Here is a 27,170-nt window from a genome sequence, read left to right as displayed (position 1 = left end):
TGCCAGAGTTGGGGAATAATGGAATATACCTGATCCCATGTGCAAGTTAAAGATAAAACTTGGTTAAAGACCTCAAAAGATTACTTAAGATTTCTGAGCTAAGGCATTTAAGGAAATACTACAGTCTTGTCCTAGTCTCATTTTCCTAAGGCTGTTCTTTCTTAATTGGCATAGGATTTGTGGACAAATAGAACCTGCCTCAACTCCTCTGCCAAGAAATAAAACTCTTGAAATCAGACACAATTCAAAAGGAACTTTTTACTGAGGGATGGTGATTGCAGAAAAGTCAGGCGGAGTCTGAAAAATCAGGCGCAAAGCATAAAGCTAATTTTACAGGGGGAAAAAGAAGATATAGTTGACACATGGCCCTGAAAATCAGGGGATTGGGTTCTTTCATTTCTTTTTTTTTAATTAAAATTTTACAAATATTAAATTTTACAAATATTGCCCCCTCACCTTCCCTCCCTCCACCCTCCCTCCCCCCAACCTCCCAGAGCAAAATACAGGGTATACACATTTAACAATCATATGCTAACATAAGCTAACTGAATTCGACATCCTACCTCCTCCTGTGCCTTAATTCCCCTTTTTTAATGCTAACTTTAGATAAGTTGTAACATTCCTTATTCCTTCACTCATAAGCTAATTGAAATTTTTTAGTCCGATATTTATTTTGAATATAGTCAATCCATCTTTTCCATTCGAACTTGTATTTCTCATCTGAGTGGTCCTTCAAGTATGCTGTAATTTTGGCCATCTCTGCTAGATTTATTACTTTTAGCGTCCATTCTTGAATAGTAGGCAATTCTTCCCTCTTCCAGTACTGCACCACCAACAATCTTGCTGCCGTCGTTAAGTTCAAAATCAAATTAGTCTCTATAACTGTACAGTCTGTAATTATGCCTAACAAAAACAGCTGGGGGGTGAACTTTATCCTTTTTTAAGTATATTTTGAATAACCCACCATATTTTTATCCAAAATGCTTTGACTTTTTTGCAAGTCCACCATACATGGTAATACGTAGCATCAGCACAATCACATCTCCAACATTTATGTTGTAAATTCGGATACATACAAGATAATCTTTTGGGATCTAAATGCCATCTATACATTATCTTATAAAAAATTATCTCTCAAATTCTGAGCTTGTGTAAATTTTACATTTGTTACCCAAATCTTTTCCCATGTTTCCATCATTATTTGCTCTTCGAAATTTTGTGCCCATTTTATCATACAATCTTTAACTAACTCTGTTTCAGAATCTATTTCTGTCAGTGTATTATACAACCTTTTTATGTGCATTTGACTCTGGTCCCTAATTTGTTTTACCAGACTATCCTCATTTTGCGTCATACCAATTGTCTGGTCTTTTTTCCATCTAGCTTGTAACTGTCCATACTGGAACCAGGTTTGAATTACCCCTTCCTCTCTTAGTACATTCAGAGGCTTTAACTGTAGTACACCTCTCTCTATATTAAGAAGTTCTCTGTATGTAATTACATCCTGTTTTTGTTCTATACTTATATTCTCTGTCGTGTGTCTGGGTACTACCCACATAGGTATCTTATCATTTAACCTATATTGGTATTTTTTTCCAGACACGCAGTAGAGCATTCTTTCAGGGTTCTTTCATTTCTGAAATAGTGTGATAATTAGATATATTAATAATCAGAAGTAGTTTAAGTTTAGGGTTGCTGAGTTTTGCTCCCCTTTATGTTTTCAAACTCTTATATAACATTGACCAAGTACAGCTTAATTGTTCCTCAATGTTCTCTCCCAAGCAAAATTGTCATAAACTGAACAGCTTAATATATTCATCTAACGTAGGCTGATGAATGCAGATTGGTTCTTGCACTCGACTAGCCTTCAGAATAGCATTTCCATCAGCACTCTAAGTAATCCTAAACTCTCTTAAAGGCTAGGTGCTCTGAGCCTTTGATATGAGGTTTATAGGTATGGTTTCTTTCATGTTGCAGCTGAGCCCTGAGAACGCAGAGGAATATATTGAGTACCTGCACTCCATTGACCGTCTGGATGAAGCCGCTGTCCGTCTTGGAGCTGTGGTAAATGATGAGCGTTTTGTTTCCAAGGAGGGAAAATCCAATTATCAGGTAGGTTTCTGTAGTAGACAGTCGTTTCTACCATCCATTTAATTGCGTATTAAATCTCCTTTGTCTAAGCCTGCGTGCTTTTCCTATGACTCTCAGAAGCTTTTCCGAGTTCTCTATTGCCTCTTACTGTTTGGCCCTTTGGGCTTCTTTTGCAGTTATGGCACGAGCTCTGTGATCTCATCTCTCAAAATCCAGACAAGGTGAAGTCACTCAATGTGGGGGCCATCATCCGAGGTGGCCTGACTCGTTTCACAGACCAGTTGGGCAAGCTGTGGTGTTCTTTGGCAGATTACTACATCCGCAGTGGCCATTTTGAGAAGGTAGGCACTGAATCCAGCGGTCTGCATGATACGAAGGTACAGGCTAAAAATCTCATCCCTGGAAGAAATTCCCCAAAGCATAGATTGGACGGAAAACAGCCACCATATTGTTTTGTACCCCTGATTTAACCCTACTAAAGTGAGAAAATCTTAGGCTATTTTGGAAATGGATCTGGCATTCTGCAAGTCAATTTGTACAGCCAGTAAAAATACTGTTTCCTGCTTATTAGTTAGGAACTTCTGTTACGTCTAATATTTTTTTAACTCTGACCAAAGATTTGGGGGTGAAAAATCAATTGTGCATCACCATCAACCTTTCAGTTGTGCATCATTCAGCCTTCCATCCTTCTGAGGTCGGTAAATGAGGACCCAGATTTCTGGAGGCAATATGCTGAATGCTTAAAGAGTGCTGTAAAACAGCGGTCACCAATTGGTGGTCCGTGGACCGCTGGTGGTCCGCAAGAAAATTTTGGTGGTCCCCAGAAAAATTATTTGCATTTTTTATATCGCACTAAATCAGGGGTCCTCAAACTACAACCCTGGGCCAGATACGTGCAATGAACGCTTGTGTTGCTGCAGAGAGCCTCCCCCTTCGGGGTCTTTTTTGGGGGTTGCAAGGGGGGGCAGAAATTCTGTCTTGGGGTCTGCTTCGGTCTCCTGGTGCAGGGCTTTGGGTGAAGGCTGGAGGGAAGAGCCGGAGGACCTTGTTCCAGTAGGACTGCATCATGGCCTGGAATTGGCTGACCATCTCAGCCTGCTGAGCTTCCCAAGCACCAGGATCTGGCCTTGCTACAGGTCTTCCCTCTGCTTGGAAGTCCCCAGTGAGGTGCTTCTGCTGAGCCTCCTCCTCGGTCAGATCCAATTTGAACTGAGCTATTTTCCCAACTCTTTCTCGTGATGGCTGCTTAGCTCCAACAACTGCTTCCTATTGGGGCCCTAAGAAGGCCGGGCAGGCAGGGGAGGAGTGACGAGTAGAGGTTGGCGAGGCGCCCCTTGACATAAGTGACATCGAGTTGGCCATGCCCACCCAGTCACATGACCCCCTAGCCACGCCCACCCAGCTGGTCATTAGATAGATCATATTAGTGGTCCGCGGGATTTAAAATTTGAATTTAATGACCCCTGAGGTCAGAAAGGTTGGTGACCCCCTACTGTAAAACACTATAAAGTGGTATACAAGTCTAAGTGCTATTGCTCTTTTGCAGCCCTCGAAATTTAGCTGGGAAACAAATACTGTTTCCTGCTTATTAGTTAGGAAGCATAAAATGGTTACCTACCCCTTCAGAGGAGGGCAGTAACACTGTTACAAAGAGTTACGGTTAGGGAGTTCAGAGGAGGACACATGAGAACCAGTTTGTCTAAAGCAGTGTTTTTCAACCTTTTTAGGCAAAGGCACACTTGTTTCATGAAAAAAATCACGAGGCACACCACCATTAGAAAATGTTTAAAAATTTAACTCTGTGCCTATATTGACTATATATAAAGTCTATATATACAAAACGGGGGGGCGGGGCGGCCAGGGACAGTTACCTGGGCGCGTGGGGGGGGTGCGGTTTGCCTGGCGTTGGGCTCACCTGCTTATCGGCCGCCCAGCTCCGGCGGGGGCTCCAGGTCGCTCGACCGCCGCTGGCTCCCTCCACCGCCATGGAGCAGCGCCGCCCCCAGCCCCTGCGGGGCGCTCCAGCCCACAGCGAAGGCGTCCTCAGGCGTGGTCGCGGGCCTGCCTCGGCTTACCGGAGCTCCGTCCACAGCAGCCCCCGCAGTGGTGGCAGCCCAGCCTCCGGATCCCGCCTCCCGTCATCAGCCCCGCAAGCCTCTTGCCCGGGCGAGAAGGCGGAGGCGCTTGGCCACGGTCCCTCCCTGCCCCTCCCGCCGCCCTGACGCCCCCCTCTCCCCACTGCTGCTGGATCGCTCCCCTGTGCCAAGATGGCCAGGCAGGCTGGGGGGGGAGGCTGCGGCAGGCTGGGGGGGGAGGCTGCGGCAGGCTGGGATTCGTAGTTTCCCCGGTGGCTTCCCTCTTCCCTTCAAGATTCAAGATTTTCCCACGGCACACCAGGCAACATCTCGCGGCACACTAGTGTGCCGCGGAACAGTGGTTGAAAAACACTGGTCTAAAGGTTAGAGCATCAGGCTAGAAGCCAGGAGACTGTGAATTTGAGTCCCGCCTTAGGAATGAAAGCCAGCTAGGTGACTTTGGGCCAGTCATTCTCTTTCAACTCAACTCACCTCACTGGATTGTTGCTGAGAAAATAGAAGGAGGAAGGAGCATTGTGGGTGTTCACTGCTTTGGGATAGTTATACAAATAATAAAGATAAGATATAAATAAGTATTCATTGTTCATGGGTACATGTGACTTATATTCCATTTTTAGAATCTTGTCAGCCTTTGCTAGTTTTAGGAGGCTGAAAAGTAGAAGAAGAGGCCAATTGTGGGCCCTGTACATCTTCTGGGCTTCATTTCAAAATAACTTTTCTTTGCCCACACAAAGAGAGAGAGAAAGGGCAGTATCCTTGGAATAGGAAATCTGTAGAACCAAACACATGCCATCAGATCCCTAGCCTGTTTCAGGCCCAAAGGGTACATTCAGCCAATATTATTAGGTTTGTCCTTCTCATGGGACTTCAGGATCATGAGCTTCTCAGAGGCCGGGGCAGGAAAATGCTCTCGGGGGCTCTTTGAATTCGGTGTTAGCTTCCGTAGTACACTTTTCATCGATAAAAAATATTAGAGCACTCAATAACTGCAGGTTAGCCTTTAGGGAATGCCAGATAGATTTTAAGAAACCTTTGTTTGCTAGCCCATGGACAAAGAAAACAGCTAGAGTAAGCTGGACATTTCTTATCTTTGGCTCTGTCGGATGAGCTTGAAACTTGATTCTTTTTCAGATACGAACCAAAAATACTCTTAGTTATTGGACTTTGGATTTGACGGGAAAATCAAATTGTGGGTGCAATTTTCTGTTGCCTGAAGTTTGCTTTTGGAGTAGGTTTAAGCCTCTCAGCCACCACTTTGAGCTGACGTAGGAGGTGTAATTTCTTAGCAGCAACTGGAACAGTTCAGGAGGAAGATTTTCTCCCTGTTAGATCACGTTCATTCCAGTGCTCTGCCTTTTAACTGACCGGGCGCTCCCACATAAATGAGAACCTGGTTTTCCTAAAGAAGGATTGCGTCCTGAGAGATGGGCTGTGCTTTTACAAAACCAATCTCTTTTGAAGAGAGGTGCAAACCGCCAGGTGGCTGAAGAAGAGAGGCCAAGCAAGCTGTGTTCTGGAACAGCTTCGGTGACTATTGTCTCTGTCTTAGGCTCGCGATGTGTATGAAGAAGCTATTCAGACAGTGATGACGGTACGGGATTTCACTCAAGTGTTTGACAGCTACGCCCAGTTTGAGGAGAGCATGATTGCTGCCAAGATGGAGACCAACTCTGAAATGGGACGTGAGGAGGATGGTAAGAGCAGCTTAGCCAGAAGAAAGCAAATGTTACTCCTTCTCTCTAAGCTGGATCTAAGGGAGAAAGTAACACAGCTTTTGAGTCTTCTAAAGCTTTCCGACTTTTACCAATCAGGACTTCCCAGATTGCTTGGTCTTACAATCCTCCTTCATTTTGTCATCCTTCACCATTGGCTCTGCTAGCTAGAGCTGATGGATGATGTTAGAGTTCTCCAACTCGTAGATGGCCACATTCTGTCCATCTCTATCTTGGATCTTTACATAATGCTGGATTGTTTTCCCTGTGTTTTATTACAGACAATACCTCAATGTTAACAGAAAACGGCTTCTCTCTTTTTATCCATCCCATACATTAATTATAGGCTGCACAACTCTTCCTTTTCTTATTCTTCCCATGCTTTTGGAAAAGTATAATTTCATTTCTGCTGTTTCTCTGTTTGGAAAACAGATGATGTAGATCTGGAACTGCGTCTGGCACGCTTTGAGCAGCTGATCACACGGCGGCCTCTGCTTCTCAACAGTGTCCTCCTGCGCCAGAATCCTCACAATGTCCATGAGTGGCACAAGAGGGTGAAGCTGTATGAAGGCAAGCCGTGGGAGGTAGGAGAACGTTCCTTTCTGAATGGCTAGAGCTGTCACGTTCCCAAGCCAGTTGCCTACAACACCGTTCCCGTTTATTAAATATTGGATTTTATGTTAGATAACAGTAACATTCTGGATCTGGAGCTCATGGAAATACCTTTCAAGCAGTTAACTTGAATCAATCAGCAGTTTGAGAGCCCTTGGAGGTTAGGTCAGTCTGGGAAAATAGGAGATATCGGGGCTTCTTTTCATGTACTTGCATCTCGAAGTAGCTAAAAGAAAACTCTGTCTTTTAATGAGGCTGAGTTAACGCAAAGATTTTTTTCTTCTCACCTGCTCAGCTTTATGTTTCGCGGTATCTCAGCCAAGCATGAAGCAAGCAAGAAAGGAACCTTCCAATCATGACTTACTCCTTTCTGACTTACCTTTTTACTCCTTCCAGATCATCAACACGTACACAGAAGCCGTGCAGACTGTTGACCCATTTAAAGCCACCGGAAAGACACAGACGTTGTGGGTTTCTTTTGCCAAGTTCTATGAGACAAATGGACAGATCGAAGACGTGAGTGATGCACTGGGCAGAGGCAAGCACTGCTCTAGCCTATTTCCTGCTTCTCTTTCCTAGCTGCTGTCTGAAGAGTTAAATTATGGGTTTTTCCACAATCAACGAATAGAAACATTCCAAATGGGTACTTGGAGATTGTAGGGTTTCTGAGGTGATGCACAAAGCAATTTGGGGAGGGTTTTTTTCAGGTGCATTACAGACTAGAGCCCAAAGAGAAGACATGGTGAGGTGTTTTTCTTTTTCTTCTAGCTTTTCCTCTGATTTTTTTTTTCTCTCTCTGTCTTATACCAGGCCAGAACAATTTTTGAAAAGGCCACTAAGGTGAACTTTAAGCAGGTGGATGAACTGGCCAGCGTCTGGTGCGAGTATGGTGAGATGGAGCTGCGGCATGAGAACTACGATCAAGCCCTGCGAATCCTGAGGGTGAGAAGAAGCCAAACGAACAGGGAGAGGCCATTTTGGAGTCTTATAATCAAACTTGCGGAACTAATCGTTTCCCAAATGATTAGGTTTGAACAGATGGTCTCTATAGTCTCTCTCTATCTTCCTGGATATTGTGGACCAAGAATCTGCTTGTTGGGAAGCTGACAGAGAGTCTTTTTACTCCACAATAAGAGGGGCTTGGGGTCAGTTAAAGAAGGCTGAAGAAAGTCAGGATTCCTTTTGCATACAACAAAGCTACGTGTATGTGTATATACTGTATGGGAACCCAATTCTTAACCTACTTGCTCCAAGGGTTCTACTTTCTCTGTTCTCATTGTCATTTTTTTTCTCCTTCCAGAAAGCTACAGCTATCCCAGCTAAGAAAGCCGAATATTTTGATTCCACAGAGCCTGTGCAGAACCGTGTATATAAGTCCCTCAAGGTTTGGTCCATGCTGGCTGACTTGGAAGAAAGTCTTGGCACTTTCAAAGTAAGTGGTTGTCAGCGTTCCAAATATCATGCAGAATTAAATCAGAATCCAAGACAGAGCTATCCTTAAAGTTCCAAATTAATAAGACAGACATGTTGGCATCAGACTGTGTAAATCCCAAATCTGAAGAGCTTCCTGGGATTCCACCCAGTTGAAAGTTCATGATCTAACCCAGGGGTGTCCAAACTTGGGAACTTTAAGACTTGTGGACTTCAACTCCCAGAATTCCCCAGCCAGCCATGCTGGCTGGGGAATTCTGGGAGTTGAAGTCCACAAGTCTTAAAGTTCCCAAGTTTGGACATCCCTGATCTAACCCCACACCCATAAATCCATCACATGGCCCAATCTTCTTCTTCCACGCTGGCATCTCCACCCAGCTGCTTCCGGTCAGGTGCAGAGGTGCAGAGACAAAAGATGACCTTGGGCTTCCAGAAAAGAATGACAACAACACATTCCACAATTCTACTCCTTTCTATTCCCCCTCCCAATTACTACACTAATGAAACAGTATAGGAAAATAATAGAAAGTGTGGCAGGCCAAAGATCCCAAAGAGGAATATATTTGCAGGCCTGACAGTGGTCTTGGTTCGCTGCCATTCTTACCTTTCTCCTGGCAATTTTTATGATGGGCCATCTTGCCAGGCAGAGATTTATTAGCCTCAGCTTGGCATCTAGAAGAAGCTTCCCCTTTTTGTCTCTTCAGACCTGATGAGATTGGACAAAGTCCTGTAACCAAGCACAGAGGAAATGTTTTAAAAACAATATTCCCCCCTTAGAATCAAATCGAGGTATTTCTTACCCTTGGATTTGGATTGGATTTATTAGATTTATATGCCGCCCTTCTCCCAAGTGAATAGGAAGGCATCCAAACTAAAATAGTCTTTTTTTCTTTTTTTGCTCTTCCTCTTTAAGGAATCCGAGCATCCTTTCCCTCCTATTTCATGAGTTTGGCTTGGAAATAATCTATTGAAGCCGTAGGGCCAGGACAAAATTAGTGGCATAACCATCTGTTCCTTCCCCTGAGTAGCTAAAGAAGAATGGTAATAACAGTCTCCTATAAGTGCATTGCTGTATTTCTATTCATTTAACATCTGTCATGTTACTGATAGAGAGTGTGACAGCACCTGATTTGACCAGCTTAGGGGTTGGGGTGGGAGGCAGTAGGTTACACTACAAAAGCCATTCAATCTCAAATTTAAGTGTTTCCTCTCGATCTGGACATGGTTGGGGAGTGAGTAATAAGATTCTGTGCCTGTGATTGGGGTTCTGGTCCAGCCTAGTATTGAAGGTTTTTTTTGCTTTCCCATTTCTAGTCTACTAAGGCTGTATATGATCGCATTTTGGACCTTCGCATTGCCACCCCACAAATCATCATTAACTATGGTCTGTTCCTGGAGGAACACAAATATTTTGAAGAGAGCTTCAAGGTGAGTTGGTTTCATCAATGCTGCCTTCTGCCATCTGGGTCTCTATCAGTGTAGAAATCATTGAACCTGGAACACTGCATGTTACAGGTGGTAGTACAGAAGAGAACTCCGAACCAGCTGCAGTACACTAAGATCTTGTTATGTACAGTACGTTGCAAAGGATAATTACTGCATTGAATCTCTCTCTTTCTCAAAACTCTGAACAAACTAGCCAGTACACTCTACCTTGAGATGTTCTGTGTTTCAGAGCAAACTGTAAGCTTAGGTGTAGGGACAGCTATGGGGGGAGGGAGGGGAGTAAATATTTTGCACTATAATTGCCATACATCTTTGTTGTCCTTTATAATTGTTTATAATTATCCAAAAAGTTTGTTGGCTTTCTTCTGAAATGGCAATCAGGTTTTTCTTGTTTAATTGGAAAACGTTGAACAGAAACATAACTAAGGTAGCACTAGCAGTCGAATACAGGAGAAGGGTCCTAGGATCTCCGATTAAAGTGGTTTTGGGTTGGTTAGCAATTTGCAGGAAGAAAATTGTTCCTTAAAATGTGAATCAGTATAGTCAAGGGATGACAGTCCCATATGGTATTTAAGTGAGTGGGGAAGAGGGCAGAGCCTTCTGCAAAGCCATCTGAACGTTTGGTTTGTTCTTTCTGTTCATTTTGGCAGGCATATGAGAGAGGCATCTCCTTGTTTAAGTGGCCAAATGTTTATGATATCTGGAACACCTATCTAACCAAATTCATTGACCGCTATGGTGGCAAGAAGTTGGAGCGTGCTCGGGATCTTTTTGAGCAGGCCCTGGATGGCTGTCCCCAGAAATTTGCAAAGAGTATGTATTAAATGTCTCTCTAGCAAAAAGTTGAGTCATAAACTCTTCCTATTCAGTCAGATTCTAATTATAAGAAAGGTTGGATGGAACATGTCTTCTGGGGAACAGTTGATTGTACCAAATCTCCTAGCCTACCCAATAATCCGTATGGATGGACTTGCTTTATTGGCCTGAGAAGGATCTTGAGGACTCCAAAGTGCCTTTTTCATTCGAAATTGGGTAAAGAGAACTTCTCTTCCCAACATTGCTTTTTCAAAAGGCAACTGGACTTGGTTTTTGCTTGAAGACATTTCGGTTTCACCCAAGAAGCTTCTTTAGTTCAGTTCTTCAGAACTGAAGAAGCTTCTTGGAGGACATGTGAAACAAAGACCCCCCCAAAAAGTCCAGTTGCCTTTTGAAAAAGCAACGTTGGGACAACTGTGATTTGGATGACTGAGAATCTGCAGAAACCTAGAACTTCTCTTCATTTCTTCATCATTTAGTGGAGAAGAGCAAGATGAATCCGAGCAGGCAAATTCTCAGCACGGACTTATTTGAGTGCTTTTTGATAACAAGCGTGCTAATAAGTCTGGATATGAAAAACGTGGACCTGAAATTGAAGGGAGACGAAATCTGCCTCTGATTTTCTTTCCTTTTGCAGCCATCTATCTCTTATATGCCAGGCTGGAGGAGGAATATGGGCTGGCCCGCCATGCCATGGCAGTATATGAGCGAGCTACCCAGGCTGTGCTGCCTTCAGAGCAGCATGATATGTACAACATCTACATCAAGAGAGCAGCTGAAATTTATGGCGTCACCCACACCCGTAGCATCTATGAGAAGGCGATTGAGGTTAGTTTATGCTCTCTCAATTTCCCTTCCAAACCAATATGATTCAGCTTCCTTCATAGAATGACATGGCTTTATCTATTCTAGCTGGCCAACCACAATTAAAAACGTGGGTCACTTGTTAGAGCATGTGCATCTTGGCTTGCTTCCTCCTATATAAATCCGCAGGTATCCTGAGGTCATAGTTATCAAATGAAACCTAGAGGAAAGGAATGATTTTTGTTGAGTTGATCAGAAAGGCCAGGAAGAACTGCCTGCTCCCTTGGAGAAGATGACTTTTATTCTTGACTAGGTCAAGCAGGAAACAGTCCTCCAGTCCTTCTGGAGCTGACTGGCAAGAAAAGAAAAATTAAAAAAGCAAAAGAAAGAAACCAGCCATCAGGATAAAAGATAGAAATCCAACAATGGTGAAAGCTTCTATCCCAATTCATGGTCAGGTGCTCAAGGACAAGTGTGAATTTCTAGAACAACTGATATGCCTCTAAGACTACAACCAGCCAGTGTGTTAATCCCTAGTGTCTGCAACAGCATCCGTACAGCACTGGCAGCTTTGTTGTACTTTGTGATAACAGAAGAGTGTCAGGGAAGCCAGAGAACAGCATAGCATCCTGCCCTCTCCCGATCAGTCCAAAAGAGGAATTTCACAAGCAGTTCCAGAAGAGGGAAAGTGGGGTGTTGCAATAGATTGATAGACTCTGCCCATAGCTTTTCGTTCTGTTCACAGGAGATAAAACAGCAGAGGTACAAAGGGAATCCACTATCTGTAGTAGTCTATCAGGAGGACATAAAGACCCAAATATGGGAATCCTCAGCCCCTTTTGCACCTGCCACTTTGGTTATAAAAGAAAGAGAGATACTCTATCTTAGGTGCTCAGATAGTTTTAATTCTCCCACTAAAGCAGCGGTTCTCAAATAGTGGGGCGCGCCCCCCTGGGGGGGCGCGAGGCTCCGTAAAGGGGGGCGCGAAGGCTCCCTTTCCATCTGGGTGCAACGGCGGCGGCGTGGGCGAGGCATAATATATCCCGCCTGGAAGTGGCAGCACTTCGGACTGTGGATTTTCATTGGAGCCGCAGGCTGGAGCTGTGCAAGAAGCCTGCTCGGGCGGGGGTGGGAGGGAGGGAAGCATGGCTGTCCCAGGCTTCCCTCCCTCCCCCCCCCCAGCCCAAGCAGACTTTTTGCACAGCTCCAGCCCGCGGCTCTGATGAGTCTCTGAGCAGTCCCCAGCGCTGCCACTTCAAGCCGGGATATATTCTGCCATGCCCTCGGCGGCGTCTTTATGCAGGTAGCTCGCCTCCCCGCCAGCAGCTCCACCGCCAGGATTCCGTCTGGAAGCGGAAGCGCAACAGCCGCTGTTGGGGAAGGGACAAAGGGGCGGCGGTCGCCCGATCTTGCCACCGCCACCCCTTCGCCCCTGGTAACGGCGACTGTTGTGCTGCTGCTTCCAGCTGGGATGCTGGAGAAGCTGCTGGCAGGGAGGGAGGGAAGAAAGGGAGGAGGGAGTAAGGATAGACAAGCAAGAGGGAAAGAGGAAAGAAGGCAAGCAGGCAGGAAGGAGGCAGAAGGAAGGAGGGAAGAATGGAACTGGAAGGGAGGCAGGGAAGGAGGGAGGGAGAAAGGAAGGATAGGAGGATAGGGAAAGAGGAAAGAAGGCAGGCAGGCAGGGGGAAAGAGGAAGGAGGGAACTGGAAGGGAGGCAGGAAGGAAGGGAAGGAGGAAGGGAGGGTGGAAGGAAGGATAGACAAGTAAGAGGGAAAGAGGAAAGAAAGCATGTGACTACGGTGGGAGACGAGGAAAGACCGGTGTGCTATGTTATGCAGAGGTGTACTTATAACAATTTTATAGACAAATTATACTATTTACAGTCGCGCGGGGGGGGGGCGCGCGAAATGTTTTCTTCTTCCTAGGGGGGGCATGACAGAAAATAATTGAGAAGCACTGCACTAAAGGGACCTGAAAGAGAACACTATAGCTCCTGATAGAAGCCAGGCACCAAGAAAGATGCCAGACTTGCTAGTTCCAGCCAAGAAAGTGGGCAACATGTAATATCTATGAGCCTAGTCATTTAACAATTAAAGGAGAAGAGTTCCTGGGCAAAACAGAGAGGAATCTTTTGTCTCTCTGGAGTCTTGCTCTGGCATCTACTTCATCACAAATTTCTTTTTCCATCTGGCCCTCAATATCTTTGTCTCTTTTCTCCCACCTCACACTGCAGGAGGAAAATAAAAGAAAGCCACTATCATAATGAGTCAAAAAAGCATAGGGGAAAAAATAGCTTCAAGAAGCACCAGGGCCCAGACAGCAGCCTCCATAAAAGTCAGATGCATCATTTCACTTATTTTGTGACCTTGCTCATCCTACAGATTCTGCAGGGAGAATGGCACTGGCCCCATCGGACATGCAGCTCTTTGTGGAATAAGAGGAGGAGGAAGAAGAACTTTAGAGGGGATGCACAGCTAGCTAGCTTAGATTTCACATTAAAAGTTTGCACAGTATTACTGGACAAAAGTGGTAAAGATCCTTAAACTGGAGTAGGTAACCATGAATAGATCACCATATGCAAGCCCTTAATGAGGGGAAGATAGTCAGGGAATCTCTTGAGCTACAATTGATTTAGAGTAAGTACTCTTTGTTCAGACCTATTATTTAGATTCCAGCTGAAATATTCGCTTAGAAGGCACTGTTCTTGGTAGCTATGTCAGCCAGGAAAGCGGAGGAGCTGTAGACATTGTTGCAAGGTTTGTGCGTTTTCCCACATCAGCATTGTAACTTTATTCCTAAGTGATTGTGTTGCCCAATTGTATCCCAAATACATCCAACACTAGCAAAATATTCAGCACGTTAAATATTTGCAGGATACTTGGGATTCACTGAAACCAAAAACCCAGCAGTCTCTTATGTATACAAACCAGGAGCCCAAATTAAGCGGGTCTGAGGCTCCTCCATTGAGGTGCTGACTAAGATTGTATTGTATTAGCACATATAACTTGCCTCAGGCAGATTTCCAAAAGCTTTCTCAGATGAGACTTTTGATTGATTGGAGAAAGTATTATAACACTTATAGGCCCACCTTAGGAAATACTACTCCTGACGCCATAACATTGGAGACTATGAATATCTTTTGGACTTGCTGTTCAGATGCTCTTCTGGCCTGTGGACAACAGTCTCACCAACACAAAGAGCGAAGAATTTGCAGTTGAGGAAGAAAGTTAACCTCATAGTTGAGGATTATGTTTTTGCTGACTGAATGGAGTTTTGGTTTCAAAGACTTTATAGATGTAAGATCTCCTATGAATGAAGTTAGTTCCTTTGCCTGCAGAGTGGTTCCTCCATAAAGATCAGAAAAGCTTTGCTGGTTTTGTTTTTTTTTCACCTAAAGAAAAGTTAATCCTTTTCTGCAGAGTCTGTTGTCCGATGCCCAGAAGAATTCTTCCCACTAAATCCAGCTACCTCTCATCCTTTTCTAGTTGCATCGGCATTTATCTCTTTGGCTGTGGCATCCATATAGCCACAGACTTTTCCACATTGTTCAAATTGGTTTTATTTTCCTGGTACAAAAGTCCTAGATCAGTTCAGCTATTCCAATTGCTGAAATATTCTGAAAGCCTTCGGGGTAATCGTAATCCTTACATGCTATACTTAGCTCTAGATTATTAGTTCATACCACCCTAATGTCAGGGTTCCAAGTAACACCCCCAACGAAAGAAGACTCCGAGGCTTCCAGGTCTGACACCTAGAAGCTGAAGTATTGAAGGGCATGGTACATTGAAATATCCCTACTTTTTTCAGGTGCTATCAGATGAACACGCTCAGGACATGTGCCTGCGCTTTGCTGATATGGAATGCAAATTGGGTGAAATAGACCGAGCTCGGGCAATCTATTCCTATTGTTCACAGATGTGTGACCCTCGAGTAAGTGGCTTTTTCTGTGTACTAGAGAACTAGCGTACTGTCTGCTTGTGGCAATACTTAAGTTGGGAGGAGGAAGGAAGCAGCTATTCATTTTGCCAAAAGAGTAGAGATGATCACTTCCTGCTCAGTTCAAAATTAAGTGGTACCTTGGCACTCATTGCTAATTGGTGCCAAGAGGCACGATGAGGACCAAACACATTTTTCCCATAAGGAAAAATGTAGTGAGTCACAAGGCAGCCGACACCCATAAGTTCTAGCCTGTGTGTTAAGTGCCAAACAAACGATAAATACCGGGACAAAATTTTCACATCAAAATGCATTGAATACCAAAATTGATGAGTTTCAAAGTAGTTGAGTACCAGAGTACCACTGTATATATATTATGATAGGACAATCTTATATGCAGTTCTGGAAAAACTAAGGATAGATTCTTCCATCTGCAACCATTGATGGACAAATAAAGGTGTGTTTGTGTGTGTGTTTGTTTTGTTTATGCAATAAATATATCTCTATTGTTTATGACTGCCCATTCCTGATGCAGAAGATAGAGAGTGCAATAATAGTTGACCTCTGTCCTCTTAACCTCATTAAATCCCTTTTTTATATCAGAAAGCTCAGAGGAAACAGCAGTCTTTGAATCAAAATTCCGTTGAATTTTGCCACCATCTCTTTCTCAACGGTCTTTTTGGTTTCCCTTCCCAGACTACAGCCAACTTCTGGCAGACATGGAAAGAATTCGAGATTCGGCATGGGAACGAAGACACTATCCGAGAAATGCTGCGCATTAAGCGAAGTGTACAGGCTACTTACAATACTCAGGTTAACTTCATGGCTTCTCAGATGCTAAAGGTTTACAGCAATGCCACAGGCACAGGTACTTCTTGCCTTCTCTTAAGACAGAGATGAGCTACATCTCCTGTTCCCTTCTAACCCCTTCCTGTCCCCTCCTGCTCTTCCTCTTTAACATTGTCTTGTTTCAGTGTCTGACTTGGCACCAGGACAAAGCGGCATGGATGACATGAAGCTCTTAGAGCAGCGAGCAGAACACCTGGCAGCCGAAGCAGAAAGAGATCAGCCTCGAGCTAAGGAGAAGATCTTGTTTGTCAGGTGAGAGTACCATAAGTAGGCTACTTGTCCCCCCCCCCCCCCATGAAGACTATTTGGATTCATAACATCATCCCCAAAACATGATGGGAAAAATGTGACCGATTCCTTGATTTGTATTCAGAAACTCAAGACAATGTATATTATTCTAACCCATCAAAAATCAGGAAGAAACAGTTGAATAGATAGTGCCTTAGCTGCTAGCGTGTCTAGAATGAGAACAGGACTGTGGTGTTGCCTTGAGAAACTAACACAATTTTCTACCAAACAGCTATTTCAGCTTTCAAGCTATCAAATGCATTTTTCCAGGGAAAAATGACACTGAAGTATTGCCAAGGATAGCCTGCTTTGCATTTACAGTTTTGGCACTTTTTGTACAGTGTGGTCTGAATGATTTATGATGCATTGGGAACCCAGCAGAGAGTACTATTTGGCTTTCTGATCTCATTGACTACTAACGTGACTATGTGCCATCGAGATGATGTCAACTTTTAGTGGCCATACACATAAGATTTTCTCCATGATGCTGTCCCTAATGGGATGCTTCGGGTCTTCCACCAGTGCACCCAAATGCCGTTGTTACTGACTCTCTCCAGTTGTCTGCTGGTCTCTTTCCTTCCACCTTTCCCAGTATTACAGCTTTTTCCAGAGAGGTCCACCTTCAAATAATGTAACAGTATGTGAGAAAGATCCTGGGTGACAGAGTATAGAGATGCTGCCTCGGGAATGATCAGATAAGAGACAGCATAGCCTGCAGCTGAATGATGATGGGCTGGGCAAGAGTCTCAGAACGGGCCCTTTCTATTTTTCGGGCTGTAAAAGAGAAGGCAGGAGAATTGGACTTAAGTGAGGCATTACATGGCCACAACTTGTGATTTCACGTCTGCATCTCCCATTAACTGCTTGTTGCAAGCCGGTTGGGAAACAGGCAAATGGTAATCATGTTGCTGTGAGATGCTGTGACGGTTGCGAATGTGTGCCGATCGCAAAGCATCTGAGTGGCAATCACATGGCTGTGGGACACTGATGATCGGAAATATAAAAGGTCGCAGTCATAACTTCTAACAGTCACTAAATGAGGCAGTTGGTAAGCAAGGACTACCGGTACTGATTTCTTTGCAGGTATTCTTTGGTTTTCCCAATTATCCAACTTGCATCAGCTGTAATGTCTCCTATTATTCAGCTTTTTCTAAAGTTAACTCCAAATCCGGCATTATTTTTTCCCATGTAGAACTCTGATCCTGAGCATTATTTTGTTAGCATGTATAATGAAGGGTGTTCTATGATACTTTGCACATTCCATCAAATCCCCTTTTTCGGGAACTGGAATGGAAATCGTCCTCTTCAAATCTCTTGGTCCTCATATTATTCTCCAGATTTGCTGGCATAGCTTGGTTAGAACCTTGACTGATTCTTCTTCTGTTGCGCGGTGTATTTCTGTAGGTGTTCCGTCAGTTTCTGTAGTCTTCCAATTTGACAATAATTAACTTCTAGTCGTAGAGGTTCTTGTAAGTAGGGAATATCTTTTACGGTATATGGATGCTGACCACCCCTTCTGTGCAATGTTTCAGTGTAGTACTCCTTCCATCTTCTTTTGATCTCCTTTAAATCGGTTACTATCTGTCCATGGAGTTCCTTTAGCATATCAATTTGAGGTTGGGATCTTATTCCGAGTTCAGAGACATTTTGAACATTTCCTTGGTTTTCCATCGTCAATGTGTTTTCATCCTCAATGCCCTTATAAATGTTATTATAATATTACTACTTGTCTTTTCTAACAGTTGTCTAAAGTTTTTGTTAAGCTCCTGAGTTTTTTTATCTTTCCTTGTTTTCTTCATTGCAATTTCCAGTTTAGTTTCTTCTCTTCTTGGCCTCTGGCAAACTCTTGCCACGTTCATACTTAGAAACTTCTTTGGAAGAAAAAGTTATCTTCCTCCTTACCTCAGTAACTCTACCAAAGTAGCCTAGACAGGGGTGCCAAACTCAAGGCTGGTGGACCACATCTGGCCCACAATGTGGTCGGATCTGGCCCCCAGGGCTCTCCTGGTCTACCCAGTGCAAGGAGGAAAGATCAGGCCAGTGTACCCAAAAACAATCCAGCAGTTCAGGGAGTGGCATCAAGCTGGTCACGCCCACCCAGTTGGCCACACCCAGCTGGTCCGCCCCGAGGCCAACGACAGCCCTGATGCAGCCCTCAAATTGAGTTTGACACCCCTGGCCTAGACTGAGAGAATCGCTTTCCAAAAGGCAAGTTGTAATCACCATAGCTAAACAGAGAGGTGAAGCTGGTTCTTCCAGGCAGTGAAGATTACTGGGTGCTTTGAAAATGTTTAGATATGAATTCACTCTTTCCATATTAGAAAATGTATACGACAGGATGGCTATGTCTGCTTTAGCTGTACAAATGTCAAACTTTTAAATATGTTTTTTTGAAAACATAAAGCCAGGGCAAAAGGATAGGCAGCTCCTTTTCTTAGGGATGGGTAAGTACAAGACAGTTCTGATTGGAAATCCTGCTGTCAAGTTCACTCTTCTTCCCTTGCTTCTTTTCAGGAGTGATGCTTCCCGCAGTGAATTGGCTGAACTTTCCAAGCGAGCCAATCCTGACGAGATAGACATCGATTTGGATGAAAGCGATGAGAGTGAAGACAATGAGCCTGATGGTAAGAGGGAGGATGGTAATGCAGCAGCATTCTTCTGGTACTATGGCTGTTGACTTTGGTGAATAGGAGTTCTGTTTCTGAAAAGCCAAATATATGCTTGGTCTCTATATTAACCATTCTAATTCTTCTTTTACAGAGGTGCAGCTGGAACAGAAGACCGTCCCCTCTGCTGTGTTTGGTGGCCTTAAAGATGATTGAACTATTTGTTATTAATGAACTGCTTTAAGATGGAGTAGAGACAACACCTTCCTGGTTAACCAGTGTGTAAATCCTTTTCTTTGTGATCTTCTAAGCTGCTGTTCTTCTTGGCAACTCAACATAATAGAGAACAAGCGATTTATAAAATGCTGTTGATAGTTGTATTGTGTTTAACCAACAGGAAGGGCAACGTTTCTCCCAAATAATTTACATTTAAAATGGAAGATTTGCAGAAAGGATGGTAATGAATGCAGACACTTATTTCTTCATGGGGAGTTTTCTTAAACTCAGGCTTATCTTTCTGGAAATATGGTAATATCTATTCTTAACCAACTTCATTATCACTAAAAGCTTTATTATTGCCTGGGCTGAAATCTTAAATTACAAACAAGGCAATTATGGAGACAAGGGGAGAGGGGAGCTTAATGTATATAAGTGCTCCAAGGTGAAATAATTGTTTACTGTGTAAAATTAGCCTTCATTCATAGAAATGAACTTTTAAAATGAATGTTCCTATATTTTTATAAACCTTTAAGAACTGCAGATTTAAACATTTTTTTTTTTGCAATACAAAACCAAGGCTACAGATTTTCTTAAATGATATAGCTTTCCTTAAAGTGGAATTCTTTAATTTGGAGTCTTCAAGATGCTGAAACTAAATCCCCCAGAATTCAAAGCCAGTATGGTCAGGCAGAGGAGAAATAGAAGTTAAGCCTTCTCTCCATCTCATTTTTATATTTATTTGCCAGGAACAAATTGTAACTAATTATATATTAGCTTTGACGTTAGAAAATTGAAAGAGTATGTCTCCCTTATGGCTTTAAATGCATTTGAACAAGTAGGAAAAAGTGGATAAATCCATAGAGCACAGAATAGCTTTCAATTCCACTAACAAATCCTGGCAGGAGTTTCTTAAGATGCAAGACAATAGGAGCTAATCCCATCTTGAGCTCCTCATTTGAACACAAGACATCTGCATTTTTCCTCCGCTTAGGTAGATTTCAGCAGCCTCCCTGTATGCCTGCATTTTTTACTTAAAATAATCAAGGGATAGTATTCATTCTAAACGATTCTACCACATATTATGGAAAGTAGGAATGAATGAGCCCCTTTCAGAACTCTGTGGCATTCAATTTCTAATTTCAGTGTCTACTAGTGTTGCACAGGAGCAAGGACGCTTCGCCTGCTTATCAGGGGTACAGGCTTCAAGATTCAAACATTCACCAAGTCATGACCAGTAAAGAGCTCATTTAAGTTACTTTATTAAGTGGGAAGGACAAAAATCCCAACCCACTTTTTTACATCAACTCAACCCTGCCCTATACCCCCAGACACCTACATGACGCTCAGTCAACCACAAGAGACCAGAATAAGGTTGAACAAGACAGGATCAGAGTGAAGCATCCAAGCTGAATGGGACTGGCTCCCTCACAACTTCCCCTTACTCTGCTTTGCAAGCGACTTCTATCCGAGGCATAAAGGTTGGGTAGCAAATGAGGCTCCAATCATCAAGGGCTACTTAACATTCTGTGCCCAGGCTCCTCTATCTCTTGGGGAGGGCTGCATACCCAGCCTCACAGCCTTGGAAGCAGGTAAACAGGGTTTGGAGAGAGGAAGGAGGAAAGAGAGAAAAAAGGAAGATGGACCACACTCCTCCCTAAAGGGGTTGGAGTTTTCTTTTGGCAGTTCAACTCGGGGGTACACAGAGACCTGCTCTATGACTGTAGCAGCCACCAGCTTCTCAACATGTAAATGATAGCAGCTGCTGAAAAGAGATCCCATTAACAGCTCTTTCTCAGCTGTACACCCAATAGCCCTTGTAAATAAGGGAGTAGACAAAAGGGAGGTGTTCAGTGGAAAAAGGAATGATCATACATACATACATACCTTGCTCTGTACTACCTCCACCATGCCAACTTCATATACAAATTAACCCTACCCGCTGTTCCAAATTTGTTCTTTTTTATATACAAATAATTGAAAAATCATTAAATAGCTCATATATATATATAATATGTATAGTATATATAAGTATAAACAGGGAGACCCAAGAAATGAAAAAAAAACCAACGTAGAATCTTCCAAGCAAACAAGGAGTCTGAAAAATAGACTCTTCCTTCTGGCCGCACATTAACATTCAGGTAGTGGTTAGAGGCAAGAAGCAAACCCTTATTTAGGGCAGTGTTATTATGGCAACTCTTTGAGACTTTAGCTTACGGGATTTGCAGGTTACACAGAACCTAGCCTTCCAACACCATACCGCCCCTCAACCCAAAGCAGCCAATAGTAGTCTCATCTTCACAGCAGGCACCAGAAGAATTTCCCAGATAACTCTGATCCAGCCAGAGATAGTGCTGGCCCAGGACTAGAGTCTCAGACCCATGCCTCACAGCCTCGTCAACTCAAGTCATCCATCACGGATGGCCAGCCGTTAGGTGTCGTAGATCTAAATCTAGGCAGAGAGTAGGAGTAACGCCAGGTTCTTCAGGTCACAGCTCTTTTGGTGTGCTTGGCTTCTTGGGGGTGCCTGGCTTCTTGGTCTGCCAGAGATGGCCCTGGATAGTGAAGGCGTCCACACTCATGGACATGGTCTTGCTGGGAATCTGAGTGAAACGCTTGCGGTCAGAGCTATACTTGTAGATGCCTTCAATCATGGGCAAGGTAATGTTGCGGGGCCCGTAGCCTGCTAAACGTGTCAATTCATCTGTTTCCCCAGACAAGGTGTAGAGCGCCCGGAACTGGCAACTTGAATCACGGAAGAGAATGAGGAAGTGGTTCGCTTTGCTCTTTTCAACTTCCTAAAATTGAGAGGAAAGAAACATAATCAAAAGATTAGGTAAGGCCAAAGTATAAAACACAAAACAATAGCCATAGTGACACAATGGTTAGAATGCAGTATTGCAGGCTAACTCTGCTGACTCATCAGTTCGATTCTGACCGGCTCAAGATTGACTCAGCCTTCCAGCTTTCTGAGGTGGATAAAATGAGGACCCAGATTGTTGTGGGGAAATATGCTGATTCTGTAAACCGCTTAAAGAGGGCTATAAAACACTGGCATGTAGGTCTAAGGGCTATTGCTAGTTCCTAAAAGTTTACTGAAGAACCAGAAGGTTCCATTCTAAATTATGGATGCTTGTCAAATCAAATTAGGAGAGCAGTACTAAATGCCCTATTATTTACTTTTTCCCACAAAGAGAAAAGACTGATCTTGTTCTATATTAACATCTTGTACCTATTAAAATAACTTTTCAACAGTAAAGCTCAGCCATTTACTTAATGATTTCTTAATGATTTGAGTTGCTAGTATTTCTCCCTTTCATCAAAACTAAAGAATGTAGCTAGGGCTTTCTGTTTATTCTGTAACTGCAGTAAACCTTAAATCTTGGGAGCTCTTCAGATGTTTCATACTGTCAGCATGGTCACTAGCCAAAGAGTATGGGAAATGTAGTCCAAGATCAAGTTGCCTACCCATACCATGCTAGTACATCTCAATAATTCAGACCTGGTTATTATATATTTAAGAACACCAGAGGGAAAATCTGCTTACGAAGAAGCACCCAGCCTACTAAATTAAGCCAATACAAATATACATACAGATATATTTGTATTTCCCCAGTTAATCATAATTGGAAGCAGAATTTCAATTGCTAAGTGATGCAATCATAAAGCATGACATGTATAGTATCTGCATCATGTAGCAATGGCAATCCAAGCAGCCTCTATTGCCATTGTTAAACGAGGTTCACGGGTTGTTAAGCAAGGACCTCTTTACAACACCCTCATAGCTTCCAACAACTAAGTCAATGGGTAAACCAGCAGGAAATCCAAAGTCCAGGAAGTTGGAAGTAGGCTCACAGGCATGTAAGTGGTTGTTGCCAAGTGAGGGAGAGGTCACGAGGGACTAGTGTGTTATACGAGGGGCAAGGCCTAAATTGGCTGCTCTTGAGCAGGGGAAGGTGTGTGAGGGGCTGGTGAGGCTCAAGTACAAGGCCTGTGATGGCTGCTTCCAGACAGAGGAGGGTACACAAGGAACTGGTGTGCCTCAATGAGGTTTGTGATAGTTGTTGCACATTGGGACGACTTAAGAGCAACTTATGACCTTCCTAGCCAGCTTTCTCATTTCTTTTATTTGAGGGAAGTTGGCAGAAAAAGTTGCAAATAGCAATCATGTGATTATGGGACTCTGCAACTGTCATAAGTGCAAGCCAGTTGCCCGGATTGGGATCATGACACCATGGAGATGCTGAAATGGCCAGAACTTTGAGGACCAGATGTTCAGTGCTGTGGTAACCAAACAGTTGCTGAGTGAGTGGACTACCCAGGACTACCTGTAGCTCCAAAGCTATGGATGTACAGCTGCAGCCACAATTGTCCCAACTTTTTAAGGCAATTACTCTTAGATTTGATACCAACATCTGCATGCTGTGCCCATTTCAAGAAAGAAGGACTATCTTTCCCATGGCTCATTTTCACCATGTCTTGACTTACCTCCAAGATACGGATTTTCTGGGGTTCATTGACCTTGCCAGCGAGGCAGCAGTGAGACAATGCATTATGGATGATGTATTTATTGGACTTGGCACTGGGCTCCTTGTAGAGCTTGGGCCCTGCAGAAATACAATGAAGTTAGCCTAGAAGATAGGTTACATTTCTCCCCTTCTGAAGGAAAGCAGACTCCCCCCCCCCCCCAAAAAAAAAAGCATTCATAAATGCTTTGCAGTGAAAGAAGATGGAACCGGAAGGGCCTTACGCATAGCCAAGGCCACTTCAAGATGGGACACCTGGAAGTGTGTGTGTGTGTATGTTCTAGACAACCACCCTCTGCCATGCCAGGAGAGGAAAGTTATGATCTGTGGAACAGCAGAATATGATTTTACCAGTATATTCTGGAATGGAAGCTGGTGAGGAGGCCGTTGATGCATTTTCCCAATCACGTTCCCGGTTCTGATTTGGCAGCAATCGATTAGGAGACATTGGCCCAGAAGGTGATGCAGCTCTGGGGAACAGATCAATATATTTAACCCTGGATTTAAGAGAACTTCAATCGCTTGTACACAGGTGCATTTCCTTGGATATGGCTCCCAGGTCTAAATCTTCCTCACCCAATTGCCAGCCATATAGAGAAGCAATGCCTACTCACCGCGAAGCTCTCTTGACGAAGAGGGAGTTTCCCGGATCATTGGCCACGGTCGAAAGAGAGAGAGTAGACTGAGAGTAGACTTTGCTGAGCTTGGAGCCTAAGAAAAATGGATACCAATAGGAGCTGGTATAGTAGCCTCTCATTTATAATACTAAGAAAGAAGCTCATTCATTTTGAGAGTTCGGCAGACCTTGATTTTTGTTTCTTGGGGTGGGGGTGGGGGTGGGGAATCAACAAAGCAACTTCCAAAGGTACTAAGTCAAAACTAACAATCGCATGCAATTAAGCAGCTAAAGAATCAAATGCTTGCTTTAAAAGAGAAATATCCTCCATTGTCAGTAGAGCCCAACTGACTGCTTCATAGCATCTCTATTAAAAAAAAAATCATTTGTGTGTTGCGATAATGGCGGACCTGGGTTAAAATCTCATCTGAAAGGATGGCATAATGTCACCCTAGCAGACAATCCCACAAGCCTTCTGATCTAAGTCACCGAGAATTTTAAAATAATAACCAGTGCTGCACTCAAAAACAAACAAGACACCACTGTAGCGGATACCATGAAGGCAAGACATGATTCTAAAAGAGAGAATGGAGCCAAGTATTATCAAACTGATAAACAAGAAACCCACTTCCCTTTCCCAAACTACTTCTCCAGAGGATTGATGCATGTGTTGAAAATTGTCTGACAATCTATGTTCAGAAATTATATTAATCCCACCTCTAAGACCACCAGCTATCTATGCCGCAGTTAAAGAAAGTCCAGAATGTACCAAATTGGGTTAGTAACAGGGGTGAAATTTAGCAGGTTCTGGAGAACCAGTAGCAGAAATTTTGAGTAGTTCAGAGAACTGGCAAATACCACCTCTGGCTGGCCCCAGAGTGGGGAGGGAATGGAGATTTTGCAGTATCGTTCCCCTACCACGCCCACCAAGTCAAACCCACAGAACCGGTGGTAAAAAAAAAATTGCATTTCACCACTGGTTAGTAAGATCAGGTCTCAATAAAAACAGTTTGGTGAAAGTAATGAAATCCAGAAGTGTAATTATTATAAGGGTTTTCGCCTGAACCTTAACTAGTAACAATCATCTGGAAATCCCTAAAGCCTCACAAGAGATTAACCTAGCCAGGTCAGGCAGAGGGAGAACCAGCTAAAACCATCACCTTTGATAATTCATTTTTATCTCGGGGACTAAGGGATAGGCATACAGGCACATGATGACATCATGATGGATCAATATACCATATTTTTCTGAGTATAAGATGCACCTTTTTCCCTCAGAAAAGAGGGTGAAAATCTGGGTGCGTCTTATGCACTGAATACAGCGTTTTTGGCCTCCCGAAACCCCGCCCCTTTGCAAAAATGGCCGTGCATAGCCTTTAGGATGCTTCCAGAGTGCTCCTGGGGGTTGGGGAGGGCAGAAATTAGCAAAAAATGGGGCGTTTTTTGCTTGTTTTCGCCCCCTCCCCCCCAACCCCTAGGAGCACTCTACAAGCCTCCTAAAGGCTATGCATGCCTTTTTTTGACAGAAAATGGGCCCTTTTTGCAAACAAATGGGCCATTTTTTGCTCATTTTTGCCCCAACCCCCAGGAGCACTCTACAAGCCTCCTAAAGAATATGTATGCCCCTTTTTTAACAAAAACGGGCCTGTTTTCATAAAAAACAGGCTGTTTTGGGGAGGTCTGCAGAGTGCAAAAACATTTTTTTTAATTTGCCTCTTCAAAATCTTGGTGCGTGTAATACACCAGTGAGTCTTATACTCTGAAAAATACGGTAATCACAGCCTTTGAAAGCCCCTCCTCACGCTCCAGAGGACCCTTCAGTCTCAATTCTCTGGAGAAACCACGGACTTTTCCCTGTCTTGATGAAACTGGACTGCTTTTCCTGCCCTTCCTCCCTCTTGTCATAACTCTTACCAAGGAGTCCTTTGATAGGGCTGCGGGCAAGGGCAGAATCATCACAAAAGACTGTTTTAGGCCGTCCTTTCTTTAGGGCACGAACGGTTGTGGGCTTCTGACGCAGCACTTTATCTAGATCTTCCATCAGTTTGAGTTGATGACGCCTCTGGTACTCTTGGCGAGTGAAGTCGCCACGCCTCGGCCCAACTTCTTCCTCTACTCGGGCCCGCTCATCTGTTTGAACCCTGGAAAAAAAAATAGTCAGAAATCCACAGGGGATATTAATCAATTGGCTCTATCCATCCAACTATCAAAATTGTATGACTCTCTCGCACCCCGCTGTTAATTGGCCAGGTTGAAAAGATATGTGCAATTTGGCACCATTTGCTTGGTTCTAATAGTCGCATGCATATGATAGGTGATACCTCACTACGTCAAAGCAGCTCCCATGCCACTGGGCAGAATGGCAAGTATAGACACAACAATATGATGGCTCATCCCATCTTACTTGGCTTCCTCTTTCTTCTGTTCCTTCTCTGCCTCCTGCCATTGTTTTCTGCGCCGTGCCTCCTCACTTCGCCGCTGCTGTCTCTCTAAGAAAGTGGCTCGTTTCTGTGCCATTTCCTCTTCGGCCTTATCCTCATCCTGTGTGAAAAAAAACATGCCAGCTGAGTAACCCTAATGGATCAGCATCAGTTTTGAATTCCAAAAGAGTTAGTTCACTCTTGTCCTCTCCTCCCTCAGATTGGAGACTCTGACAATAATCTCCCGCATATCTTGGAGGACTTGAGCACTTCCCTTTTGCCTACTCATGCCAGTTTCGTGTTCTGCTTGTAGCAGACTTCAACCAAATTATATTTGAAACCAATGAGACTGGGTGCTACCTCTAGGATTATGTCAGTGGGTCGCCGGCTTACTATCATATTTTGAAAGTGGCAGTGCAAATAGAAGTCAGTAAACAGGATTCAGTTGCAACAAATATTAGCACACACATGACTTCAGGATCTTTAATCTCCAGCATTCATAACATGAGATATACAACTAGTTCCAATTCTAGATGCCACAGAAATGTGTCCTGATGACTAGAGAACAGCTACTGAAGCTGTTGCGACTGCTAGGATTTAGGTTGGCCAGTGGCAGAACAGAAAAAAACCCTCTGAAAACATTTTTCTCATGTTCTATTGTTTCTCAAACAGGAGTTACTTGCACATCTTCACACAGTTTAAATC

General features: G+C 43.6%; 2 protein-coding genes across 4 annotated transcripts in view; one reads left to right on the top strand and one right to left on the bottom strand.

Moving 5' to 3' along the window:
• The window catches only part of XAB2 (XPA binding protein 2), a 26,566-nt gene extending 5,397 nt beyond the window's left edge, over nt 1-21,169 (top strand). The window contains exons 5-19 of the mRNA XM_081938803.1: nt 1,978-2,112; nt 2,268-2,432; nt 5,737-5,881; nt 6,332-6,483; nt 6,908-7,027; nt 7,322-7,453; nt 7,812-7,943; nt 9,257-9,370; nt 10,039-10,201; nt 10,842-11,032; nt 14,816-14,938; nt 15,641-15,812; nt 15,919-16,045; nt 18,596-18,705; nt 18,842-21,169. Of these exons, the coding sequence (XP_081794929.1) occupies nt 1,978-2,112; nt 2,268-2,432; nt 5,737-5,881; nt 6,332-6,483; nt 6,908-7,027; nt 7,322-7,453; nt 7,812-7,943; nt 9,257-9,370; nt 10,039-10,201; nt 10,842-11,032; nt 14,816-14,938; nt 15,641-15,812; nt 15,919-16,045; nt 18,596-18,705; nt 18,842-18,903 (2,043 nt within the window). The 3' untranslated portion in view covers nt 18,904-21,169. The remainder of the gene's footprint in view (nt 1-1,977; nt 2,113-2,267; nt 2,433-5,736; nt 5,882-6,331; nt 6,484-6,907; nt 7,028-7,321; nt 7,454-7,811; nt 7,944-9,256; nt 9,371-10,038; nt 10,202-10,841; nt 11,033-14,815; nt 14,939-15,640; nt 15,813-15,918; nt 16,046-18,595; nt 18,706-18,841) is intronic.
• Nucleotides 20,149-27,170, bottom strand: part of CAMSAP3 (calmodulin regulated spectrin associated protein family member 3) — a 38,853-nt gene continuing 31,831 nt past the window's right edge. For all 3 annotated transcript variants that reach the window (XM_081938800.1, XM_081938801.1, XM_081938802.1), the window contains 6 exons: nt 26,450-26,586; nt 25,960-26,186; nt 24,044-24,140; nt 23,781-23,899; nt 23,392-23,510; nt 20,149-21,701 (listed from right to left, as the gene is read on the bottom strand). In XM_081938800.1, coding sequence (XP_081794926.1) covers nt 21,393-21,701; nt 23,392-23,510; nt 23,781-23,899; nt 24,044-24,140; nt 25,960-26,186; nt 26,450-26,586 — 1,008 coding nt within the window. In that variant the 3' untranslated portion in view covers nt 20,149-21,392. The remainder of the gene's footprint in view (nt 21,702-23,391; nt 23,511-23,780; nt 23,900-24,043; nt 24,141-25,959; nt 26,187-26,449; nt 26,587-27,170) is intronic.

The sequence above is a fragment of the Natrix helvetica genome, assembly GCF_964273705.1.
Source record: "Natrix helvetica genome assembly, chromosome: 1".
Taxonomy (NCBI): domain Eukaryota; kingdom Metazoa; phylum Chordata; class Lepidosauria; order Squamata; family Natricidae; genus Natrix; species Natrix helvetica.
The sequence above is the reverse complement of the archived record's forward strand: the minus strand, read 5'-3'. Positions and strand labels throughout refer to the sequence as shown.